The sequence below is a fragment of the Mobula birostris genome, chromosome 28, assembly GCF_030028105.1.
Source record: "Mobula birostris isolate sMobBir1 chromosome 28, sMobBir1.hap1, whole genome shotgun sequence".
Taxonomy (NCBI): domain Eukaryota; kingdom Metazoa; phylum Chordata; class Chondrichthyes; order Myliobatiformes; family Myliobatidae; genus Mobula; species Mobula birostris.
The window spans coordinates 5,082,667-5,102,176 of record NC_092397.1 but is presented as its reverse complement, the minus strand read 5'-3'; the positions used below and the strand labels follow the sequence as shown (position 1 = coordinate 5,102,176).

Below are 19,510 nucleotides of genomic sequence, written 5' to 3'. Positions count from 1 at the left end.
AGCTGAAATGACTGCCACAAGAGGACACAGGTTTTAGGTGCTTGGGAGTAGGTACAGAGGAGATGTCAGGGGTAAGTTTTTTTACTCAGAGAGTGGTGAGTGCGTGGAATGGGCTGTCGGCGACGGTGGTGGAGGCAGATACGATAGGGTCTTTTAAGAGACTTTTGGATAGGTACATGGAGCTTAGAAAAATAGAGGGCTAAGGGTAACCCTAGTAATTTCTAAGGTAGGGACATGTTCAGCACAACTTTGTGGGCCGAAGGGCCTGTATTGTGCTGTATATATGTATTGTCCCTGAATTGTTGAGTGTGTGTCTTCGGGCTTCTGTACCTCCTCCCTGATGGTAGGAACGAGAACAAGTCATGACCTGGGTGAAAGGTGACCATAATGCTGCCTTTTCGAGGCATCGCTCCTGGATACTACAGAGACTAGTGCCCATGATGGAGCTGACCTGAGTTTACAACTCTCTGCAGCTTATTTCGACTCTGTTCAGTAGCCCCCACCCTCCCTCCCCGATACCAGGCAGTGATGCAGCCAGTCAGAATGCTCTCCACGAACGTCTGTAGAAGTGCAGAAAGATTGTCGCACACTTTCTCATTCCTAATTGTCTTTCTCTCCCTTTTCTGTGAACGTGCAGTGGTGGACTTGTGCGGCAGGTACCGCTTGAATGAGGAAGGGATTGTGAACGAATGGTTTGCGTTCAGCAACACGCGGAACGGGGTCCCCCTGACGGACGACAACCTGGAGGTCTTTGAGAGTGAGGTAATTCGGTTAAACCTGACACATCCTTGGGGCTCTGCGAGTGCTTACGGTATCGAGTCCGCACGAAACGCTGGAGAAAGTACTTAGGGGAACACTCCTGATTCTCGGTGGTGGCAGCGTAGCGGTTAGAGTGACACTATTACAGCGTGATTCGGTTTCCGTCCGCGTACAGGATACGATTAGTGAGTTGTGGGCGTCGGAAACGCACCTTTGGACTGTTGGTTGTTGACGCAGGTGACGCTTTTTGATAGACATGAGACAAATAAGGTGAATCTTAAACCTTAATCGGTTTTTCTCTCCTCTAGTGTTGCCCATCCTCAGATGGTGCTTTTTTTTTGTTTTTTTGGCAGATACTTGTCAAAAAAGTCAATAAGATGGGTCCCGCAACAGGAAAACGAAACTTCCGGGCACCAATACAGGACCTGAACTCACTTGAAGAGCTGTATCCTTTTTAACCAAATGTACATTGTACAACTTCCTCATCGTTTTTGGGCGAGGGATAATGTTATAAAGAATAGAGGGAATGCAGAGGAGATTTACAAGGACGTTGCCTGGAACGGAGAGCGTGCCTTATGAAAACAGGCTGAGTGAACTCGGCCTTTTCTCCTTGGAGCGACAGAGGATGACAGGTGACCTGATGGAGGTGTATAAGATGATGAGAGGCATTGATCGAGTGGATAGTCAGAGGCTTTTTCTCAGGGCTGAAATGGCTGGCACGAGAGGGCAGAGTTTTAAGGTGCTGGGGAGTAGGTACTGAGGGGCTGTCAGAGGTAAGTTTTTCACATAGAGCGGTGGGTGCATGGAATGCACTGCCAGTGACGGTGGTAGAGGCAGATACAATAGGGTCTTTTAAGAGACTCTTAGACGGGTACATGGAGCTTAGAAAAATAGAGGGCTCTGCGGTAGGAAAATTCTAGGCAGTTTCTAGAGCAGGTTATGGTTGGCACAACATTGTGGGCTGAAGGGCCTGTAATGTACTGTAGATCTCTATGAGAATAGAAACAGGCCCTGAGGCCGAACTCACCTTCCACCCATTTCCAATATTCCCATTTTGTTCTCCCCATATTCCCATCAACCCCGGATTTTACCACCCGGCTCAGGTTCAAAGTAAATTCATTATCGAAGTGCATACGTGTCACCATATACAGACCTGAGGTTCATTTTCTCGCAGGCTCTCCCAGTAAATACAAAGAAACACAAAGGAATCAGTGGAAAACTGCAGACAAGACAAATGACCAATGTGCAAAAACAAACAACAAACTGTGCAAATACAAAAAGGGGAAAAAATAATAATAATAACAGTAAATAAATAAGCAGGAGCCCCAGCCACCCAGGGCATGCTCTCTTCTTGCTGCTGCCATCAGGAAGGAGGTACAGGAGCCTCAGGACTCGCACCAACACACACAAAGTGCTGGAGGAACTCAGCAGACCAGGCAGCATCGATTGGGGGTGGGGGGGAAGAAAAGTACAGTCGACGTTTCTTCTGCCTGCGATGAGGTCTCTGGCGTTTCTTTGACTTTACGGGATGGGGTTGCCAGCCCCATGTCCAACCCTCCTTCCGCAGGCGGGCTCAGCAGGCACCGTCCATGGCGGAGGTGGCATGTGCATGATTCAGGAATGAGCTTGCCTCGATTTACTTCGAACTCAAACCCGCGGCACGTTGTTGGGACGTGGAGGAGAACATAATCAGCCAGAGGGAAACCCCGTGCGGTCACAGGGAGAACTGGTAGATTGCACACAGATGGCACCGGAGGTGGCAGTCGAGCTTGCGTCGTTGGAGTTACGAGGCAGCGGTTCTAGTCACTGCACCCTGCCATGACTTCAGGAAGGGGAGGTCGAGGGAACACACACCAAGCCTCACTGAAGGACCAGTGGTGGAAAGGATGAGCAGCTTCAGGCTCCTGGGCGTCAACATCTCTGGAGATCGATCCTGGGTCCGACATATCGATGCCACTACCACGAAGCTATAGTCCACTAGGAGGTGGAGGTGGTTTGGTGGGCCAGCAAAGACTCTCACGGATTTCTACAGATGGAGAGCATTCTGACTGGTTGCATTGGTGTGTTGTGGCGTGGAGGGGCCCACTGCACAGGATCGGGGAAAAGCTGCCGGAAGCTGTAGGTTGAGCCGTGTCCGTCGTGGGCACTAGCCTCCGCAGGGCTGAGTACATCTTCAAATGGCAGCATCCATCATTTCTGGCTCTCCTCGAGTTCTAAGTTGGTCGTCTGAGCGTGCACGTAGACAACCAAACAGATAACGTTTCTCCGGATGGCGATGCTCCCATGATGCACACAGCACAAAAACCACAAATGCGTTTTGAATTAGATTTTATTAATGCGTGTAGTGCACAGCACAGATAAACGGTAAACACCGCCCAGGGCATGCCCTCTTCTCTCTGCCACCATCAAGGAAGTACAGGACCCTGAAGATGAGGTGTCTCTCCCCAAAATATCAGCTCTTTATTCCTCTCCACAGATGCTGCCCGACCTGCCGAGCTCCTCCAGCAATTTGTGTGTCTCTGGGTTTCCAGCAGAATCTCCTGTGCTTATGAGTTTCATCCCTGTACATTTGAATAACCGTACGAAACCTGTCGGGATACTTTCAAAAGTACGTCTATGGAAGCTGCCTGACAGAAGAAAGAGTGGTGAGCTTCTCTCTCGTTGGGAGTTAATTTATTCTCTTGTTTATCCAAAGGAAGGATAAATTGATAAATTCTTGATTTAAGAAAGGCAGGAGACTGGGGGATGAGAGGGAAGTGGATCAGACATGATGAAATGGCGGAGCAGACTCAAACCAAATGGCTGAATTCTGCTCCTATACCCTATGGCCTAAATAACACAAGAGATTCTGCAGATGCTGGAAATCTTGAAGGACGCGCAGAAAATACCGGAGGAATTCAGCAGGTCAGGCAGCATCTATGGAGGGAAATAAATAATTGACGTTTTGGGCCGAGGCCCTTCATCAGGACTGGAAAGGAAGGGGAAAGAAGTCAGAATAAGAAGGTGGGCGGGGGGGGGAGCGATGGATGACAAGGTGGCAGGTGATAGGTGAGACCAGGTGAAGGGGAAGGTGGGTGGGTTGGGGTGGAGAGGGGTAATGAAGCAAGAAGCTGTGATGTGATAGGTAGAAGAGGTTGAAGAACGAGGAACCTGATTGGAGAGGAGAGTGGACCATGGGAGAAAGGGAAGGAGGAGGAGAACCTGAGGGAGGTGATGGGAAGATGAGGAGGTGTGAGAGGAACCAGAATGGGCTATGGAAAAACAGGTGAGGGAGGGGTGAGAAATTGCCAGAAGCTCGAGAAATTGATGTTCATGCCATCAGGTTGGAGGCTAACCCAGATGGAATATGGGGTGTTGCTCCTTCACCCTAAGAGTAGCCTGATCGTGGGAGAAGAGGAGGCCGTGGACAGACATTTTGGAATGGGAATGGGTGGCCAACGGGAAATCTGGCCATTTGTTCAAGTTTACATTTAAATTACCATGCAACCATACATGAAACAGCGTTCCTCTGGGGCCAAGGTACAAAACATAGTACCAACAGTCATACACAGCACAAGGTGCAAGTATCCCATATATGGCAGCAGTCAAAAAAAGAAATTAATATAGCCCAAGTCTCTGAATGATGTGTCCTGCAGATTGATGGTGCATGGATGATTGTCGGCAAGAACGAGCCCTCAGCAGCCCACAATCGAGCGCACGCAATCCACCCTGGCGTCTACCGAGCAAACACTGGAGGGCAGCACCAACGGACAAAGCAAAGGTGCATAAGGTAACATGGCCAGTTTGGAACGCTAAGAGGGTAAGTTGTCGGTAGCAGTGGTAACTGTGAGTTCCCTTGTGACCAACATATTTACTTAACACTGGCCAGTATTCAAGCCGAGGAAGAGGAAGAGAATCTGCTGGACTCATACGCCACACCGGGTAGGGTATGTACTTCTTTCTCTCGTGGATTCCCTCCTTTAATGCTTTGCTAAATCTATGGGGCAACTTGAGAACCGAGTGTCCTCCTTTGTCCTCCCGACGAATCCAGATTCAGATCAATATTTGTTCAGTACATCTACAATGCAATGCGTCAATTAACGACCTGGGATGTGCCGGGTGGGGGGCAGCCCGCAACTGTCGCCACGTACTCCGGTGCCAGCGTAGCAGACCCACAACGTTCAGCAAAGCAAGCAACAGTAACACGCCCTCCCCCCACCTTCTTTATGGGGCCCTGCCCCCTCCCTCTTCAGCCCTGACGAAGGGTCTCGGCCCAAAACGTTGACTGTTCGTTCCCGCGGGTGCTGCCCGACCTGCTGAGTTCCTCCAGCGTATTGTGCGTGAAAGCAGCAACAGCAAAACTAGCCCCTTTCCTCCCTTCCCTGCACATCCGTGTGTCTAACAGCCTCTGAAACACCTCAATTGTACATCCTTCACCACCACCCCTGGTAACGCGTTCCAGGCACCCGCCTGTATCAGAATCGGGTTCAATATCACTGGCGTATGTCCTGAGATTTGTTAACCTTGTAGCAGCAGTATAATGCAATAGATGACAAAATATATTTTTTGAAAAGTTCTATTATAGTAAGTATGTGTGCATAGGTACACATATACTTTTAAAAATAGTGCAAAAACAGCAATTTTTATAAAAAGTGGCAAGGTAGTGTTCACGGGTTCAGTGTCCATTCAGGAATCGGATGGCAGAGGGGAAGAAGCTGTTCCTGAATCGTTGAGTGTTTGCCTTCAGGCTTCTAGACTTCCTGATGGTAACACTGAGAAGAGGGCATGTCCTGGATGGTAGGGGTCCCTAATAACGGACGACACCTTTTTGAGGCATCGCTCCTTGACGATATCCTGGATACCACTCTCTGGTTTTAAGAAAACAAACTTGCCCCGCATATCTCCTTTAAACTTTTCCCCTCTCGCCTTAACCCTACATCCTCTGGTTTTTGACATTTCCACCCTGGGCAAAATAAAGATTCTGATTGTCTTATCTACACCTTTCGTAAACGTCAATCTGTAAGTAAATGCCGACACCCTGGTGAAGGGTCTCGGCCTGAAACGTCGACTGTTTATTCCCCTCCATAGGTGCTGCCTGGCCTGCCCAGTGTGTGTCAAGCATCTTGTGTGTGTTGTAACCTGAAGTTTGGTTGTTACAGTTTGCACTAGTTCAGATTCAGATCTGCAGTTGTGTGCAGAAGTCTTGTATAACTAGGGAGCCTAAGACTTTTGTACATTACTACTACGTCGACTCAGGCCTAGGGGGCCGGTGTCGGGCACGATGGCAGACTCTCCACTTCTCCCTCTCCCTCATCAGTGTGTTCAGTTCATCTACATTAGCCGCGCCGCTGTCTTCTAGGAGAGTGTTGACCGTAGTCTTGGGAGGGCGCCCAGGGTTCATCCTCCTGTGCTTGGGCTCCCATATGATGACTAGGCTGGCAGGTAGCTCGTACATTATTTGTACATTATTGTAGTAATTTTATGTATTGCACTATACTGCTGCTGCGAAAAATACGAATTTCATGACAGTTAAGTGATGATAAATCTGATATGGGTCTCTATTGTGGACTGAGAGCAGGAAGGGGGCAGGGAGAGGGGAGGGAGCAGGAAGCACCAGAGAGACATTCTGTAATGATCAATAAACCAATTGTTTGGAATGAAATGACCTTGCCTGGTGTCTCAGGGCTGGGGGTGTCTGCACCCGCGCCAATCTCTCCTCCTCGCCCCCCCCCCCATCACCACCCCTGGCACTGCTTCTCTGCCACCTTCCCCATACCCCTCCCGTGGTGCCCCACCCTCACCATTCCCAACATTCTTTGCTCCCGCCAGATTTACAAACTCGCTCTCCGCTCCAAGTTGACAAACGCCGTAGGTACCCTAGCGACTGTATGTGTGCCAAAGACTTTTACACAGTACTGTACCTCGAAGGATGCGGTAAAGTGCAGTAAAATAACCAACCAGCCCGCAAGCGTTGCCGCATATTCCAGCACCAACAGAGCATACCCACAATGTTCAGCAGGACAATATGACCTGCCTCTCTGCAACTCACTCACCTCCAACCCCAGACAGACTGCCTCCGGGCCTCCGACTTCCTAGTTCCTGGACTGGCAGGTATCAGGCCTCCGATGCCTTGACCCGCTGACTTCTGGCAAGTGACCGGTTGCAAATTACTCTTGTGCAGAATCGCTCTTCAGAAGTTGGTGAGGTGGACAGTGACGTTGGGTTTTTGAACCTGGGCTCCCTTTGCGGCGCTGGGGTCAGTTTGGTGGGTCGCTCGTCCTCCGTGCCTCCCTAATACTTGTTTCCTTTTGCCCTTCCAGCAGGCAGCTTCACAGAAACGGTCGCTGACCACCCCAGAGGACCGGCAGTCGAAGAAGGCATCGGCTGGCCGCAGCCCACGCATCCTCTTCTCCCCGTCCTCCTTCTCCCCCAGGTAACCGTCCACCACGCCAGCTGAGCCTGATGAGCACGAGAGGGCCCTGCAGGGTGCTAGAAGTCTTGAGCAACACGTAAAAAATGCTGGTGGAACCTAGCAAGGCAGGGCCAGCATCGGGTGGTAGAGCGTTACGGCACAAGAACAGGCCCTTTGGCCCATCTAGTGTGTGCTGAACTGTGATTCTGCCTAGTCCCATGGCCCCTCGCACCCCTCCCATCCACGTACTTAACCAAGCCGCGTCCCCCACAGCTCGTTCCGCACCTGCACAAGTGAAGAAGATCCCCTATCTAATAGTTTCTTTTTTAAATGTCCCTAATGTATCTGCCTGTACCACCACCCCGGCAGCTTGATCAAAATATCAAACTCTGACATTCCTCCCCCCATGTACTTCCCTCCAATCACCCGAAAATGATAAGACCGTAAAATATAGGGACAGAATTAGGCCCATCGAGTCGGCTCCGCCATTTCATCATGGCTGATCCATTTTCCCTCTCAGCCCCAATCTCCTGCCTTCTCCCCGTATTCCTTCATGCCCCAACCAGTCAAGAATCTGTCAACCTCTGCCATAAATATACCCAATGACTTGACCTGTGGCAAAGTATTCCACAGATTCACCACACTCCGGCTAAAGACATTCCTCTTCTTCTATTCCGAGTTGGTGTCCTCTGGTCCTGGACTCTTCCCACCATAGGAAACATCCTCTCCGCATCCACACTCTCAAGGCATTTCACCATTCCACAGGTTTCAATGAGATTACCCCCCCCCCCATTCCTTAAATCCTGTCAATGCAGGCCCAGAGCCATCATACGATCTTCATATGACAGGCTATTCAATCCTGGAATAATTTTCCTGAATTATGCCCCCTCGTATTAGACATTTCCGCCCTGGGGAAAAGTTTCTGACTGTCACTCGATCTATGCCTCCTATCATCCAGTACATCTCTATCGTCATCTCTCATCTTCCTTCGCTCCAGAGAGAAAAGCCCCAGCTCGCTCAAACTCTCCTCATAAGCCACACTCTGTAATCCAGGAAGCTCCCTGGTAAACCTCCTCCACGCATTCGATCGTATTTATATTCCTATGTATGCCAACATGAAAATGAATCTCGAGGTAGTATATATGGTGACTTTGAATTTGACTAGTGCACTAGAGTTCAATAGTGCCTCTCACTGCTGAACCGAGGACTCAAATCCCAGTGAAAAGGTAAATTCCACAATCCAGCCCGATATTTTCCTCTTCTAGCACTGAGAGTGCGCACCACTGTGACAGAACCCTTCGCTATGGTAGGGACGTTAGTTACGCTGGAGATCAGTCTTTCCTCTCAGGTGAAATACAGTCATTACAGTTTAAAAACAGAGTTTTCTTCAGCGATCTGAAGCCAGTATGCGCCCATCCGGTGACATTGCGGAAACAGACGATCTGATTGTTGTCACGTTGCTGTTTGCTGAAGTTTGTTGTCAACAAGGAGTCTTGTCGAGATGCTTCATCGAAGGGTAGCCTCAAAATCAGATTTAATGTTTCCAGCACACAGTACTGTGCAGAGGGCTTGGGTGCGTATATATAGCTCGGGTGTAAGCAATCTTGATGGTGGTCAAGTGCACTGGCTCCCCTGGTTCCACAGGTGGTGGTAGATGACCAAAGACGACTTCAAGCTGGCCTGGTGAAAGTTCCCCACGAAGGTAGGGAAGGCAGCTTCATGTCTGCTGATTAAGGAACTTGGCTCCTCCAATGTCTGCCTGACATTGGCCTGTGGTGGAATGTACACCGCTACCAGGAATATGACAGAAAACTCCCCTCGCAAGGTAAAAAGGACGACAGTCAACCACAAGATGTTCCAAGGCAAGTGGGAGACTTGAGAGTGAGCCGCCACGTCCGTGCACCACGATGAGTTAATCATAAAGCATACTCCACCTCCTCTGCCTTCAAAAGGCTGAGCCGTCCCGCCCTTGCGGAGAATGGTGAAGCCAGGGAGCTGCTGTGCTGCGTCTGAGATGTTGGGAGATAGCCACGTTTCCGTGAGCAGAGCACGCAGCAGTTCCTGATGTCCCTCTGGTACAGCAGTCTTGCTGTGAGATCTTCAGTTTTGTTTTCGATAGACTGTACTTTCGCCAGCGGGGTAGGCGGGAGTTGGGGGGGGGCTGCAACCCAGCGTGCTTTCCTTGCTTCCTGTTTCTTAAAGGGAAACTGCACTCGTGATCCAAGTCTGCGGAACAGGATCTGTTAATTTTGGGTATCGATAGATTTTATAAGTGTCTTAAAACGGTGTTGCTTACTGAAGTAGTCGTGACCGTGACTGCAGATTTCAGCTAAACAAGAATTATCTGATGATTCCCATTGGAGCCATCAAGACAACGATTATCGGAGCCATCTTGGATAGTATGGCAATGCTGGGGTAACAAGAGGTAAACAGCTAGATGGGGCTGTAAAGAAAGCTTTCATTGGCCTTCAAAAGTCAAAGTATTTGGTACGAGATTTAAGATGTTATTTTGAAATTGTTTAAGAAGTCGGTGAGGCCTAATTTGGAGTATTGCATGCAGTTTTGATCACTTCCCTACGGGGAAAGACGCAAATAAGATTGAAAACGTGCCGAGTATACTTTCGAGGATGTTGCCGGGACTTGAGGACCTGAGTTATAGGGAAAGGTCGAATAGGTGAGGACTTTATTCTCTCGAGTGTGGAGGATTGAGGTGAGATTTGATAGAGGAATACAAAACTATGAGGGGTATAGACAGGGTAAAGGCAAGCAGGTTTTTCCCACTGAGGTTGCGTGAGACTAGAAATAGAGGTCATGGGTTAAGGGTGAAGGGTGAAATGTTCGAAGGGAACTTAAGGGGGGGAAACGGCTTCGTTCGGAGGGTGGTGAGTGTGTGGAACAAGCTGCCAGAGGAAATGGTTGATGCAGGGACGATTGCAACGTTTAGGAGAAGTGGCTGAGTACAAGTGTGCCCGCAGGGCAAATGTACGTCTATGTATTCTGATAACAAAATCCTGCTTTGAGCTTTGAAGTTTGGATAAGTGCCTGGATGGGGAGGGGTATGGAGGTCTATAGTCCGGGTGCAGGTCAATGGGACTCGGCAGATTAATAGTTTGGCATGGACTAGATGGGCCGAAGGGCCTGTTTCTGTGCTTTAGTGTTCTGTGGCTCAGTGAGAGGAGAATCAAAATGTTCTCAACTCCAGCGACAGATGCGCACCACCCGGAGGAACCCAGCAGGTCAGGCAGCATCCGTGGAGGGAGGTGGACAGTTAACATCTCTGTCGTCTGAGCTGCTGTGAGGCAGCTGGTCAAAGAGCTGAGCGCACAGAGGAGCTTGACAGTATTGAGGATATTGAAACGGCAGCGTTGTCTGGCAGGAAATCAACACGTCCGAGCCGTCCAGTCGGAAGGCGTCGACCCGAAGCTTGGATCGGGTGCATGGCCAGAGATTTTTTTTCCCACAAGGTGGAAATGGCTAATACGAGGGAGGGATAGTTTTAATGGGATTGGAGGAAAGTATGTGGGGGGGGTGTCAGAGGTAGGTTTTTAACACAGTGGTGGGTGTGTGGTGCAGGCAGATACATTCAGGGCATTTGAAATAACTTAGATGATAAGAAAGGAGGGTTATGCAGGAGGGAAGGGTTAGATTGGTCTTGGAGTAGGTTAAAGGGCCAGCACAACATTGTGGGCTGAAGGGCCTGTACTGTGCTGTTCCCCCAAATGTTCTACCTTTTGTGTTCACTACCCAGCTCTCTGCAGCGCAGACCAAAAGATCTCTCCAGGTGCCGTTCCCCCACGACCCCAAAGCTACATTGACCTCGTTAGTTCCCTGCCGGACAGTGGAGCAAAATGGTGGCCTGGCAGTTAGCGGGACGCCATCATGGCGCCCGTGACCTGGGTTCGACTCCTGCCGCTGGCCGTGAGCAGTTTGCACGCTCGCCCCGTGACCGCGTGTGTTTCCTCCGTCCGGCGGCTCCACTTTCCTCCCAGTGTCCAAAGATGTAACGGTTGCTTGGTTAATTGGTCATTGCAAATTGTCCCATGATTAGGCAGGGATTAAATTTGGGGTTTGCTGGGCCGGAGGGCCGTATCTCAATAAAGTGCCCCTGTCGATCCTGAAATTCCTTCCTGATCGTCACCATCCTATCACGACTTAAGTACCTTCCTTAACACCCAAGGCAAAAAGAATCAAGCCGATGGAAAATCTCTGCCGGTTGAGTTCGCATCAGCGGAGGGAGAAGGACGGTTGACGTTTTGGGTCTCGGTGCAGGGTTTGGACCCGAAAATGCAAAATATCCCGTTGCCTCCTCAGGTGCTGCTTGAGCCACTGAGTTTCTCTGCCATTCGTTACTCCGTGCCCCAGTGTCGGCAGCACCTGGTCTCCCGAAAACCTGTCTTTCTCACCAGGATTATGGGGCGGGGGGGGGGGGGCCCCATACCTCTTGTGCGTGTTGGTGTTGCGTTTCGTTTGTTAATTGTTCCAGTCCGCCACCTTGCCACGTTTCGTCATAAAACTTGTTAGCTTTTAATTTTTAATTTTTTATTCGGTGATGGTCACGAGCCCTTGGGCCCAACGAGCCTGCACTACCCGATTACACCCATGTGACCAACTAACCTCGTAACCCGTACTACTTTCGAATGTGGGAGGAAACGGGAGCACCCCTTTTTCTCATTTTCCGTTCCCCATTCCGGTTCCCCTCTTTCCCCTTCTCCTCTCCTCAGCCTATCACCTCCCCCAGGTGCCCCCCCTTCCCTTTCTCCCACAGGTTCGCTCTCCCCTCCTAAGAGATTCCTCCTCCTTTCGCCCTTCTCCTCCCCCACCTATCCCTCCCCCAGCTTCGTACATCATCCTCCTCCCTCACTCACCCACTCACCTGGTCCCCTGCCCACCTTCTCATTCTGGCACCTGCCCCCCTTTCCTTTCCGGTGGCGAGGAAGGGTCTTGGCCCGGGACACGGACTGTGAGACATCTGCCATGCTCCTGGTGCCAACGTAGCGTGCCCACACAGCTCGCTAATCCTAACCCAGATACCCTTGGAGTGTGGGAGGAAACTGGAGTACCCAGAGGAAACCCACGCGGTCGGTTGGGGGGAAGACCGTGCAAACTTCTTACAGGCAGAGGTGGGGATTGAACCCGGGTCGCTGGTGTTGCACTGACCACCCCCATGCTGTGTGTTGGCTGCCCTGTTCAATGAGCCTGCGCTCGGTCCAGTGTTCGAAGCCTTATGCGCTCTCTTTCTCCCCGCAGTGTCACCCCGTCGCAGAAGTACGGCTCCAGAACTAACCGCGGCGAGGTAGTCTCCTCCTTCGGTGCGGTCCGCGGGGCCGCGTGGCGCGGTGCGGGGGGCAGGGGCGTCAGCGTGCGGCTCCTCACCGCGCCCGAGGACTCGGTCACGGCGAGGTTCAAGCACATGTTCCAGAAGCTCTACGACATCCGAGAAGGTAATGGCTGCTCCGGGGCTGCGTTCTGGTTTTGTGACCTTCACTGGCTCCAGGGCCTTTGATCCAGAGGCTCTCCGGAAGTCGGGAACGCGGCAAAAAAAACTCGTTGGTTACAGCTGTTCTCTCAAATGTTCCCAGAGCCAAGAACGAACAAAGAAAAGGAAGTCTAGAAGTTTAGTAAAAAGAAAAATTGGTCACCACGGTGGTGTAGGGGTTAATGAGGTATTATTACAATAGACAATTTGTTTTGGAGGTGGCCAGCTGAGGGAAGGAGTGCCTGACCCCCTCCTTTGGTAGAGACGCCTCACCACCCCGACACCCGAAGGTAAAGTTAAACCACCAGAAAAATGACCATCTCCGCCCCATGCGCACTGATTGACCCAATGCAGGACGTCCTCGGTTAGTTGGCATTGTTGGAAAGGATGAGCCCGTAGTGGGACAAAGGCCCTGGGGTCAGCATGATGGGCCGTTGTCGGCATCAGGGCGAGAGGCGAGGCACTGGAAAAGGGGGAGTTGGCCTTGGATGCATCGCGCCGCCCAGCGCAAAGACCACCCTGAAGAATGGAGGACTTGGCCTCGGACTAGGAGGAGGGCCGGTTCGCCCTCATGCCTTTGGAGCCAAAAGGCCGTAAAGCGTTGGAGCGCCGCCATTCCATCATGGCTGATTTATTTTCCTTCTCCCCGTCACCTTTGACGCCCTGACTAATTAGAAGCTATCAACCTCCACTTTAAATAGCGGCCTCCACAGATGCTTGTGCCCATGAACTCCACAGATTTGCCACCCTCTGGCTAAAGAAATTCTTCCTCATCTCTATTCTAAAGTGATACCCTTTGTATTATAAGACCTAGGAGCAGAATTCAGGACATCTGGCCCATCGGGTCTGCTCCGCCATTCAATCATGGCTGATCCTTTTTTGGGTCTCCTTCTGAACCCCACTTTCCGGCCTCTCCCCGTCACCTTTGATGCCGTGTCCAGTCAAGAACCTGTCAATCTCTGCCTTAAATACACCCAACAACCTCACCTCCACAGCCGCATATGGCAACAAATTCTACAAGTTCACCACCCTTTGGCTAAAGAAATTTCTCTGCATCTCTGTTTTGAAAGGGCACCCTCCTATCCTGAGGCTGTGCCCCCTTGTCCTAGACTCTCCCACCAGGGGAAACATCCTTTCCACATCTATTCTGTAGGCCTTTCAACAGTCAAAAGGTTTCAATGAGATCCCTCTCATCCTTCTGAATTCCACTGAGTACAGACCCAGAGTCATCAAACGTTCCTCGTATGATAACCCTTTCATTCCTGGAATCATCCTTGTAAAGTTCCTCTAGACCCTCTCCAATGCCAGCACATCTTTTCTAAGATGAGGGGCCCAAAACTGTTCACAATACCCAAAGTGAGGCCTCTCCAGGGCCTTATAAAGCTTCAGCATCACAGCGTTGCTGCTTTAGAACTGGGAAAATTGCAGCACAGTACAGTCCCTTTGGCAAACGACCTTTTAATCTGTTCTAAAGCAATCTAACTTTCCCTCCTATTTTACTATATATTTAATCTGTAATATATTTGATAATTGCCTCATACACTTATTATACACCTCGTTAATGCAAATATCTAGTCGGCCAATCCTGTGGCAGTTCAAGGCATAAAAGCATGCAGACATGGTCAAGAGGTTCAGTTGTTCAGACCAAACATCAGAATGCAAAAGAAATGTGATCTAAGTGGCCTTGGAATGATTGTTGGTGACAGATGGGGTGGTTTGAGTATCTCAGAAACTGCTCATCTCCTGGGATTTTCATGCACAACAGTCTAGGGTAGGAGTTCCCAGCCTGGGACCCCTTGCTTATTGGTGTTGGTCCATGTCATAAAAGGAAAAGTTGGGAACCTCTGGTCTGGAGTTTACAGAGAATGGTGCGAGAAACAAAAAAACACCCAAGTGAGCGGCAGTTCTGTGGGTGAAAACGCCATGTTAATGTGAGAGGAGATTGACCGGAGTCGTTCGAGCTGATGGGAAGGCGACAGTAACTCAAATAGCCACACGTTACAACAGCGGTGTGCGGAAGAGCATCTTGCGTCATGTCTTGTAGTGGATTGGCTATAGCAGTAGAAGAACATAGAGCATACACACAGGGGCCACTTTTTTAGGTAGAGGAGGTACCTAGTTAAGTGGCCATTGTGTGTATTTAATCCTTGGTATTTGATATTGCCTTTCTGGGTGGGTGAAACTTTTTGTTCACAAGACTTGAAGCATGAGAACGTTGGGGGAAAGTAGGAATTCCTGACCTGACCCCTCTTCGTTTACCATTTCAGTTTTAAACTACAGAATTGAGGATTTGGCTCACTCTTTGTCAGATCATCACAACATCGAGGACTTCAGGCCAGTTGCTGCGCTAGCACAGGTGAGATGCTGAAGAGTAGGGATGGGCTGTAGTTTTCGATCGAGGTCTCTTTGGGGGGGGCTTTTGCTATTGCTTGTGTAAGCTCAACTCTCAGTCATCTGGGGGAGCAACCATTGGCCCCGCCAAACCGGGTAAGCAAGTTTGTGCGAATGCTGTGTAATGGCCCCCGAACAAACCCACCATGCAAAATATCGGACAGTACACAATGTACGATTAAAGAATTACACTTTATAAATCTTACTGTGACCATGGGGTTAGCGGAGAAACAAAATATAAAATAAAAAGGCGCCAAGAATAATAATTAGGCAGTTCGTGCACAACGTTGGAGCTCACGTAATATCCTCGGTCCACCATTCGATTTCTTCTGAACTCTGCGACTGTCGGACTGGGACCGACTGAGGTGGTCTACCAGAGCGCCTCCAGCACGTCCTTGCTCTTCGTGTCTCCTCGCCGGACTTCCCACACACTCACTCAGGCTCCCACACATACAGTAGCATAACATAACTTCCATTGGTTAATTCCCCGTTATCTACAATTATAACCCAAACATTTGAGCTGCAACGAACATTACCTCATCAGTTACCTTTACAGAGAAGCCATAACACTTCAGAGAAGCCATTTTATTATTAACAGTTAACATTGCAGTTAATATTACTGAGAACCCTACACTTGCATGGTGAGGGGTGTGTCGGTGCTTTTGCTGGTGTGGGAGGAGGGAAGGGGGGGACTTTGGAGGTTCTGATGTTTCTATCGTTTATTCTTTGGGGTTTCTTGTTTCGTGGATGTCTGTGAAGAGCAAGAATTCCAGGTTGTATTCTGTACATATTTTCTGATCAAGTTGAATCATTTGAACACCATTTTCTTTTAACCTGCATTCTGGCCACCAAAACCTCACAAGAGGAGGAGGCTGCCTGGCGATCACCGGACCAGGACCAGCAGACTCAAAAACAGTTCCTTTCCCCAAGCAGTGAGGCTGATCAACACCTCTAACCCCCCCTCCCCCCCCCACCACCACTACTTTATCACTTCCCGTCACTCACCTTATGTACAGACGCGCCTGTGCATGTATGTATGTACGATGTTGGGAATGGCGAGGGTGGTGCGCCGCGGGTGGGGTGCAGGACAGGTGGCAGAGAAGGAGTTCCGGGGTTTGGGGAGGGCTGACACACCCAGCCATGGTCATCCACGCCATGTCACGTGGCGCATAATGATGATGTCATTAGACGCGGCACATAATGATGGTGATCCTTGGGGAAAGACTGAAGGCGTTCACCTGTTCAATGGTCCTCATCATTTTGTACGATCGGCCCTCATTCTCAATGAAGTCTTGGCCTACTCAACTCACTCCCCCTAGTCCTGGTTTATCCAAAGTGTCAGGGTCTGTTTCTCCTCACAACACTTCGGTTTTAAAACGCTCATTCTAACTTCCAAATTTGTGTTGAGTGACCCAGACACAAAATGCTGGAGGAACTCAGCAGGTCAGGCAGCGTCTCTGACAGGTAGGACGAAAAGGAGGTGAGGGGAATGTGATAGGTGAGACCAGGTGAGGGGCAATGAAGTAAGCTGGGAGGTGATTGGTAAAGGGCTGAAGAAGAAGGAATCTGATCGTAGAGGAGAGTGGACCAGGGGAGAAGGGGAAGGAAGAGAGAAACCGGGGGGATGTGATAGGCAGGTGAGGGGAGGAGAGAAGGAGGGTGAGAGGGAGCCAGAATGGAAAATGAGAAGGGTTCTCGAATTACCGAATGTTGGAGAAATCGATGTCCATGCCGTCAGGTTGGAGGCTACCCGGACTGAGAGGAGGCCATGGACCACCGACATGTCAGAATGGGAATGGGGATTGGAATTAAAATTGTTGTCCACCAGAAACCCTACTTGTTGATGTCTTCACTCTCCCTGTCTCATGGGATCCATCTCAGAATTATTCGATTGCAAAGTTCTCATTCTAACTTCTCACGCTGGCCGTCCCTGTAATTTCGTTCAGTCCAATAGCCTGCCTCGCTCTCCAAACCTGTAATTCTGCGTCTCCCGCATTCCACCACTGCTGGCTGGACCCGTGTTGTGGAAACTCTGCCTCCTCCGTATAAAAATCAGCTTCATCTGGCGCCCGTGCAGCGAAATGCCTCGCTTTGCGCCACTGACCGTCGCGGCCTGAGGATCTGCCCGAAAGTGTCGCCGGGATCAGCATGTCCTCGGCTTCTCAACCGTAACCCGCGCACTTTGGAGCCCAGAGGAAACCCGCGGTGGCTGACGCTGCACTAATCTGCCGCTCAATGAGACGAAGCTTTCTGCTGTTAACATCTCTTGGAGCGTTTCTGGGCCAAGCGTCCTAGGAAGGATGTGCGGACCCCGAAGAAGGTCCAGAGAGGCTCACGAGAACGATCCCAGGAGTGAAAGGGTTAATGTGTGAGGCGCCTGGGATCTCTCTGGGCCTGTATGTACTGGAGTTCAGAAGGACGAGGGCTGGGGGGTGGGGGGACTCATTGAAAATACTGAAAAATCTGGATAGAATCAGAATCAGGTTTATTATCACCAGCAGGTGACGTGACATTTGTTAACTTAGCAGCAGTTCAATGCAATACATAATATAGAAAAAATAAAATAATAATAAATAAATCAATTACAGTATACATATATTGAGTAGATTAAACTTGTGCAAAAACCGAAATACTGTATATTAAAAAGAGTGAGGTAGTGTAATGTGGGCATGTGGCCAACTGGTTAAGGCATTGGACTAGCGATCTGAAGGTCGTGAGTTCGAGCCCCAGCTGAGGGAACGTGTTGTGTCCTTGAGCAAGGCACTTAACCACACATTGCTCTACAATGACACCGGTGGCAAGCTGTATGGGTCCTAATGCCCTTCCCTTGGACCAACATCGGTGTCGTGGAGAGGGGAGACTTGCAGCATGGGCAACTGCCGGTCTTCCATACAACCTTGCCCAGGTCTGCGCCCTGGAGAGTGAAGATTTTCCAGGCACAGATCCATGGTCTCGCAAGACTAACTGATGCCTTTACTAGTGTTCAAGGGTTCAAACTCCATTTAGGAATCGGATGGCAGAAGGGAAGAAGCTGTTCCTGAATCGCTGAGTGTGTGCCTTCAGGCTCCTGTACCTCCTACCTGATGGTAACAGTGAGAAAAGGGTATGCCCTGGGTGCTGGGGGTCCTTAATAATGGACGCTGCCTTTCTGAGACACTGCTCGCTAAAGATGTCCTGGGTACTTTGTAGGCTCTTGCCCAAGATGGAGCTGACTAGATTTACAACCCTATGCAGCTTCTTTCAATCCTGTGCAGTAGCCCCTCCATACCAGACAGTGATGCAACCTGTCGGAATGCTCTCCACTGGACATCTATAGAAGTTTTAGAGTGGACGTGGACAGGATGTTTCGATGAGTAGGAGAGTCTTTGCTGGAGGGCACAGCCTCACAATGAAGAGGACGTCACTGATATGAGGAGGAGTTTCGTTAGCCAGGGGGTGACGTGAGGAATTCACTGGCGCACAGGGCTGTGGAGGGCCTTTGGCTGTTTATTCTTTTAACAAAGTTTAGTAGTTTTTTGATTGGTAAGGGGGGTTAAGGGTTCTGGGGAGAAGGTGGGAGAATGGGAGTTCAAAAAAAAATCACCCATGGTTGAATGTCAGAGTAGATTCAATGAGCCAATTGGCTTAACCCTGCTCCTATATCAAAGTCCAAAGTACATTTATTATCAAAGTATGTATACAATATACAATGTTGGGATTCGTCTCCTTATAGGCAGCCAGAAACAAAGGGTAGAGTTCATTGGGGGGGGGGAGAGAAAACCATCAAACACCCAATGTGCAGAGGAAAAGAACAGATCATGCAATAAAAGTAAGCGAACGACATTCAGAACTGAAGGTCACACAAGTGTGTCCACAGCCACGAAGCCAGTCACAGCCGATCCAGGGATCCATTAGCAGCAGGTCACGGAAGCAGTTCAGCGCACTGGCCTGCCCCTCTCCTCCAGACCTCTTGAATTTGGCCTGGCACTTACATCAGCCAAACAGTGAGGCTTTCCTCGCTCTCAGACCTGGGCCCTACCTCTTTGAGTGGCTCGCAGGCCTCATTTTGGCCTGCAGCCAACCATTCCAGTCTGGCCTGGCGCTTAAAAGTGGTCAAACATCTGCTTGTTCCTTACTCTTGGGTCCAGGCGCCACTGCCTCACTTCAGTTCTGACACTTGGAATCGGGCTTGTGGTTATATAATTGGTGTCAAAGAAGTTGGAAGTTCCTGAGATTGTAATTGGTCAAGGTGGTTACGATCTGGATGTTAAATGTCTTTATGCCACCTGCTGGTAATATCCAGTATTACCTCCATTGAGAAGTTGTGTTTTATGCCACCTGCTGGTAATGTCCGGTATTGCATCCAGTGAGATGTGAGTTTATGCTGCCAGCGCTTGTATACACACACACACACACACACACACACACACACACACACACACACACACACACACACACACACACACACACACACACACACTCACTCACTCACTCACTCACTCACTCACTGACTG

At 50.0% G+C, this 19,510-nt stretch overlaps 2 protein-coding genes across 4 annotated transcripts in view; one reads left to right on the top strand and one right to left on the bottom strand.

The window, feature by feature from the left end:
* rnaseh2c (ribonuclease H2, subunit C) overlaps positions 1-19,510 on the bottom strand; it is a 515,876-nt gene that overhangs the window by 229,901 nt on the left and 266,465 nt on the right. Inside the window, exon 1 of one of the 2 annotated variants that reach the window (XM_072246072.1) lies at positions 6,581-6,586. The exons of the other annotated variant lie outside the window; for it this stretch is intronic. The gene's annotated coding sequence lies outside the window, so the exon portion shown is untranslated. Of the gene's footprint in view, positions 1-6,580; positions 6,587-19,510 lie in introns of those variants that run through there. 2 annotated transcript variants of the gene reach the window in all.
* The window catches only part of pola2 (polymerase (DNA directed), alpha 2), an 82,417-nt gene that overhangs the window by 4,365 nt on the left and 58,542 nt on the right, over positions 1-19,510 (top strand). The window contains exons 2-7 of one of the 2 annotated variants that reach the window (XM_072246050.1): positions 638-762; positions 1,113-1,204; positions 4,628-4,685; positions 7,062-7,171; positions 12,398-12,591; positions 14,894-14,982. In XM_072246050.1, coding sequence (XP_072102151.1) covers positions 638-762; positions 1,113-1,204; positions 4,628-4,685; positions 7,062-7,171; positions 12,398-12,591; positions 14,894-14,982 — 668 coding nt within the window. Of the gene's footprint in view, positions 1-637; positions 763-1,112; positions 1,205-4,627; positions 4,686-7,058; positions 7,172-12,397; positions 12,592-14,893; positions 14,983-19,510 lie in introns of both variants that reach the window. The other variant, XM_072246049.1, reaches the window with a different exon arrangement.